The sequence below is a fragment of the Trichophyton rubrum genome, assembly GCF_000151425.1.
Source record: "Trichophyton rubrum CBS 118892 genomic scaffold supercont2.10, whole genome shotgun sequence".
Classification (NCBI taxonomy): Eukaryota; Fungi; Ascomycota; class Eurotiomycetes; order Onygenales; family Arthrodermataceae; genus Trichophyton; species Trichophyton rubrum.
This window is the reverse complement of record NW_003456419.1, coordinates 337085-342309: the sequence shown is the minus strand read 5'-3', so window position 1 is coordinate 342309 and position 5225 is coordinate 337085. Positions and strand designations below refer to the sequence as shown.

General features: G+C 47.8%; 4 protein-coding genes across 4 annotated transcripts in view; 1 reads left to right on the top strand and 3 right to left on the bottom strand.

Moving 5' to 3' along the window:
- Positions 1-204: 204 nt before the first annotated feature.
- TERG_07490 (uncharacterized protein) lies at positions 205-2298 on the bottom strand. The gene has a single exon (XM_047748783.1). The coding sequence runs from the start codon at positions 990-992 to the stop codon at positions 579-581; it is 414 nt and encodes a 137-aa protein (XP_047604772.1). The 5' UTR covers positions 993-2298; the 3' UTR covers positions 205-578.
- A 120-nt stretch (positions 2299-2418) lies between these two features.
- TERG_07489 (uncharacterized protein) lies at positions 2419-3614 on the top strand. The gene is made up of 3 exons (XM_003231821.2): positions 2419-2499; positions 2564-2653; positions 2727-3614. The coding sequence occupies exon 3, from the start codon at positions 2946-2948 to the stop codon at positions 3264-3266; it is 321 nt and encodes a 106-aa protein (XP_003231869.1). The 5' UTR covers positions 2419-2499; positions 2564-2653; positions 2727-2945; the 3' UTR covers positions 3267-3614.
- Positions 3615-4287: 673 nt separating this feature from the next.
- TERG_12553 (uncharacterized protein) lies at positions 4288-4938 on the bottom strand (the record flags this gene model as incomplete). The annotated part of the gene is made up of 1 exon (XM_003231820.2): positions 4288-4938. One exon carries the CDS (start codon positions 4936-4938, stop codon positions 4288-4290), a length of 651 nt encoding a protein of 216 aa, XP_003231868.2.
- A 283-nt stretch (positions 4939-5221) lies between these two features.
- Positions 5222-5225, bottom strand: part of TERG_12552 (AGC/PDK1 protein kinase) — a gene marked incomplete at both ends in the record, with an annotated part of 1545 nt that continues 1541 nt past the window's right edge. The window contains one exon of the mRNA XM_047751498.1: positions 5222-5225. Within this exon, the coding sequence (XP_047607249.1) occupies positions 5222-5225 (4 nt within the window).

Below are 5225 nucleotides of genomic sequence, written 5' to 3'. Positions count from 1 at the left end.
AAAAAAAAACAAAAAAAAAAAATACTTCGATTGATTACTATAATCATAAAAAAAAAACTCATTGGGGGGGAGGGGGGGCCCAAGGGGGGAAATATAGCGACAGTGAGCGTCGAAAGTGTACATGTTTTCATCAAAAAGTAAAAAGTCGTTGAACGAAGCTTGAGAGCGACGTTATATAGTTATCAAAAATAAGAATAAGCAAAGAAGGTTGAGGCGAAGGAGGAGCCGTTAGACGGCTGGGGAGAAAAAGGAATAAGAAGTGGGAAGAAGAGCGATGGAGGATGAAGGAGAAGACGACTTATGCTTAACATCTCCTCCAGTCGAGGGAGATAACCTGCTTGACCGTCCCGTCAGCGCCGTCCTCCCGGCTCATCTCACCGGTGGCATTCTCGTTGTCACTGTCCATGCGAACGTCGGTGTTGATGTTGAAGGGATAGCTCTCTCCGCATGGGGACCAGACTCTCTTGTTTGCACCGTCGTCGAGGCGGTAGTTGCCACGGCGAGGGCCAGAAATACCGGTAGCAGTGAATGCCTAAGCTGCCATTAGCTGGTGTTACAGTAATAACAAAATGGGATAGTCAGTAACATGCCTGATCTGGGCTTCCGGAGAAGTAGTAGATGCTTCCGTGTCTACCGGTCACACCAGCATCCAAACGAGCTGAGCCATAGTATGTAGCACTGGCAACGGAGAACTGGTAGTTGTTGCGGCCGGCGACTTGGAGGTTCACCTGGCAGTTGGTGCGTTCATCGGCAGGGGTAGTTCTGGAATTGATCCGGGCAGTGAGATTTTCGTACTGGATGACGATGGATCTGCGATCATTGGCAACATTGTATCTGACGGTTTGGGTGCTAGATGGACAACCACTTCCGCCATGGTGTCGCTCAGTCAAAGTAAGGACATCCGGTACGTCAGTCTCCGGTGTACCGTCTGGAATAGCAAGGCCAACTGCCTGGGAGGCAGCAAGGCCAAGGAGAGCAATGGAAAGCTTCATGGTATATAACTGGGTATGTATGTAGCTATGAGTAAGGATATCAATCCAGATTGGAGAGACTATGCTGAGTCGAGGCCTGGATGAGATGTTGTGGAGAAGATATCTGCAAGATCTCAGAAGGAAATGTGGGGAGTTTATATCTCAGTCACCATATGGGTAGGTCGAGTAGGAATGGGACATGAAGACTGCATTACTTCTGCAGCCTTCAGTCTCTCCACCCCAACATCACAAGGATATCCACGGCAGGTTTGGTGAAATCTTCGCTGGCAGCTGGTACCATGCGCTATAGCAGTGGCTACCCTCCCTCCATTCCAACCATACATGTTGCGTGGAGGCCAGAATTCAGCAGGTCGAAGCGCATGAACCGGGTGGGTGCGCTTCTTGTCTAGGCCTTGGGTGGGAATCAACCCAAAGGCAAACAAACAGCTAGAAGAAAGAAAGATAGATAGATAGAACATTCTTCTCCTCGGAATGACACCCTGTACCATAGTAAAAGCCAAATAGATTGCTTCGGGCGTAGAAAGGCACATTTGGAACATATCAAAGTATCCTCCGGATGCAACAATATAAGATTATTTGGGACGTCGGGACATGGAATGCGAGGCTTTTGCCCCAAGTTTATATATCCACTTCCCTGGCGATATCAAACGCTAACGGCGTATGGAGCAAGGCCATATTTCCAGTCTAGCGGTGATTTCCGCAGGGATTGATGGTACCACGTTAGCGATGCCAATTCAAGGGTATCGAGTCTTGCATGCATGCATCGAAGAAGCGGGATAGCAGTAGAGACCGCCCCCTCCCCCCGGTGCCTAGAAATCTAAACTGCCGGATAGCAAACTGAAGGCATCATGCCAATATCCAGTGCCTGAATAATCCCTTTGCTTGCTGTCACCATTGCTGGTATCAAAACCAGATGTCTAGAACCAGTCCATGGTGGGAATAGTGACTTTTTGAGCTCGGCTAGCAGAGCCAAAATAACAGGCAGATGCCTGCACGGAAAGGCCATGTGTAAAGAGATTATATTGAAACAGGCCAGGGGTCTTGGAGAACCGACACGGTTCAAGATACGTCATTCACTATCTCCATCACAGGCCGAACGCTGTTCTCTCGTGTTCATTATTAAGCTTCTTCTTCTCCTTTGCGTTTTGCAGAACAGGAACAGGGGGACTTCCAGATACGAGCAGAGCAGATGGCCTGGCCGTCCATCTGATTGGGGCCTCATGCAAGGAGATATGTGCTGGATGAAGGCCTTGAAAACAGTCCGCTCAGTTGAATGGATTATATGTCAGTAATTAACTAGTTGTTGGAACTCGGATGAGTCAGCAAGATCTCTCCCAGCCGCCTTGAAGAAAGCTGGGATGGACGTTGCAAGCACCGTTGTTGATATCAAACTACGAACAAGGCAGCAGGCATGGTTGGGCATGAAGAAAGTCCCCGGTCGAGGTTATTTTTAACAGTGACGATCGCATACGTGCGTGTGGAGAGCCATGGAGACGGAGACGGAGGCGTAGGGATGGCATCTGCCTGTTGATTATACCCCCTAATTAACTAACTACTTGGCTGTTCAACAGGGCAGAGGAATACCGAGCAAACTACGCTATGATGAACACGATCAAAGGCAGACACGGAGATGCCTCTTTACCTAGTGTGGGCTAGGGTCGGTTCAGTTGCCCTGTTCCTTTCTACTCTCCTTCTCAAACACACTTATACCGTACTAACAAGACTTAACGCAAGTCGACCATGGCATGATCTAAACGAGCATCAACTCTATTCACATCGCAAGGACGGGAATACCACTAACTCGTTTTCAAACTATCCAATCCTGTGGTTCGAACAGGGAGTATCTCCCGTCAGGTCAGGTCAGGGCAGGGCAAGGACGGAGTGCCACCCCATACAATAAGAGAGTCATTTTATCTCCTCCTATTAGTTGATGGAGGGCATGGGGCCCTGCCGATGTCGTGGATCAGTATTATGACCAGGCTCAGGGGTTCCCCTCATTCCCCAGACGCACCGATTATGCAGCAGGACGGCTTATACTCTTCCTTGGGTGGCGCTTTCTTTTTCATTTACTCATGTGCAGATAACTGCTCAGGGAAACGAGTCTGCCACGTCTGGCAAACCCTTGCTCGAAGATATCTTATCACATGCTTTAATGGTGCCTCTTCGGTTAGGATAAGGGAACAGTGCCTTCAATTCAGAAATTCAGAGAAGGAAAAAGCGTGCCTGGTGTGGAAATGCCATTATTTGAAATTGTTCGGCCAACATAGCTGTTAGTGTTTACAAGGATTGCCTTTACAGGGTCAGGCATAATGCAGCATCATTCGCGGAATCAGTATCAAGAACTGAAGGGATAGGAGAGAAAAAGCGTCCGGTCAGGTCGGGATAGGCTAGGCTATGCAAAGCAAGAATGGCATGAGGGGACTCAAGGAGAAATAACAAGATGGTCATCTGCTTTCCAAACTAGACTTACTCCCCTGCTTAGCCTCTATGCACAACAAGGAGAAGAAATAAGAAATAAAAGGCGAAACCCTCAGGTATGAGCGACTCGATAAACGCCAAAGCTCAGGACAAAGCTAGAGAAGAAAGGGAGAGAGTAAAATGAAACCTGCAGACTTGGATATGTTTTTAGTACAAACGAAAAAAAAAAAAAAAGGAAAGAAACTGGATGTAACTAGTAGGAACAGAACCGGTCTCGGGTAGAGCCAGAAAACACATGGAATGCTGATAAAGGTTACAATAAGTATTATATAGTAATAGAAACGCATATAGGATGAGCAATTGAAAAAGTGAGAAATTGGGGGCGAAGAAAAGTGATTAATAGTAAATAGGGGGGGGGGGGGGAAGGGGAAAAAGAAGAGGAGAGTTATTATTTAGACAAAAGAAAAACGTCCAATGCTAGGAAACCATTGAAACGCTACCTCTAGTGGACGGATGAGTCGCAGCCAGAACGCTTGGTAACAGTAAAATGGTATCAAAAAGTCATTAATCGTAGCCTGGGTGGCAATTATTGTATGTGATCAAGGAAAAAGGAGACGGAAAAGGTTATTTTAAAGCACAAAATAATTGGCCACATGAATTGGAACTCGCATAGAGCAGAGGGGAGAAGAAAGAATGAGAGCTAGGGAAATGATGGAGGGGTTTATGGAATGGAGGATGAAGGACGTGGGTAGGTAGGTGGTAATTGCCGGTGGTGTGGTGCGATTGGTGTCGAAGGTGGAAGCTGGAAAGTATCGACAAATAAAACATAGGAAATAATGCATGCATGCAGGAAAGCAAAAGAGAGTGAGAAGTGAGATCAGAAGACGGCGGAGAGGCCGTTCCTAGAGTGTCTCCTGCTGAATCGTTTCTTTGATTTGGAGTCACCCTCTGGCGATGGCTTGGATAAAGCATTTCTCCCGCTTGACTGTGGATATTGGCCCGTAGGGGAATCATCAGCATGGTTTAGGGTGTTAGCGTGGCTCGATACGCCAGAAGACAAATCTCGGAACCCGTCGTCACCCGTGTAAGAATTGGGGGTGGAGTAGACGGAGGCCAACTCCTTTGCACGGTCCAGTACTTCCAGCCATTCTTGCGTGGCGAGTTTTGAGGCAGCCGCGTCACTGCTCGGTTTAGTCTCTTCAAAGACATGATGCTTCTCGCGCTGGGAAGAGCCAAAGAAAGCAAAGTCAGTAAAGGCTTTCTTACAAATGGTTGCTGCTTTTGTTGGTTTCTGGCTACTAACCGTATCTATTGCCCATGATGAATGACCTTTGGAATCAGTTATGCTGCGATATTGGGTGTCTGGATTTAGAAGCATGATGTCCATTTTTGGCCGTTTATCATCGCCACCCGCCGGAACGATGATTACCCTGCCTGCGGAGGTGACTAGGACCAATCGTTGCCGCTTCTTGGTGGCAGACCCGCCAAAGAAACGGGATAACTTTTTTCGGCGTATCGCTATCTCCATTACCGCTTTTATTTTGAGAACGGGGTGCCGAGGAGGTGGATACCGTTAAGTTTCCCAGCTTTAATATACGCTCGTTAGTTCGGGTCAGGACAGGGGACCATTCAATATCAAGCTGCGAAGGCGGAGGAAGCTCAGTAATCACGGGAGGATAAGACCTATTCTGCGAGGTTGTAGACGACGGCGGCAATCCCGCAGAAGGTTTCATGTTGATATTGGGAGGAAAACTGTCGTCGTCATCCGGACCGTTAAGCTTGATGGGCTCCGTCGGTGGTGGAGTATGACTTTAG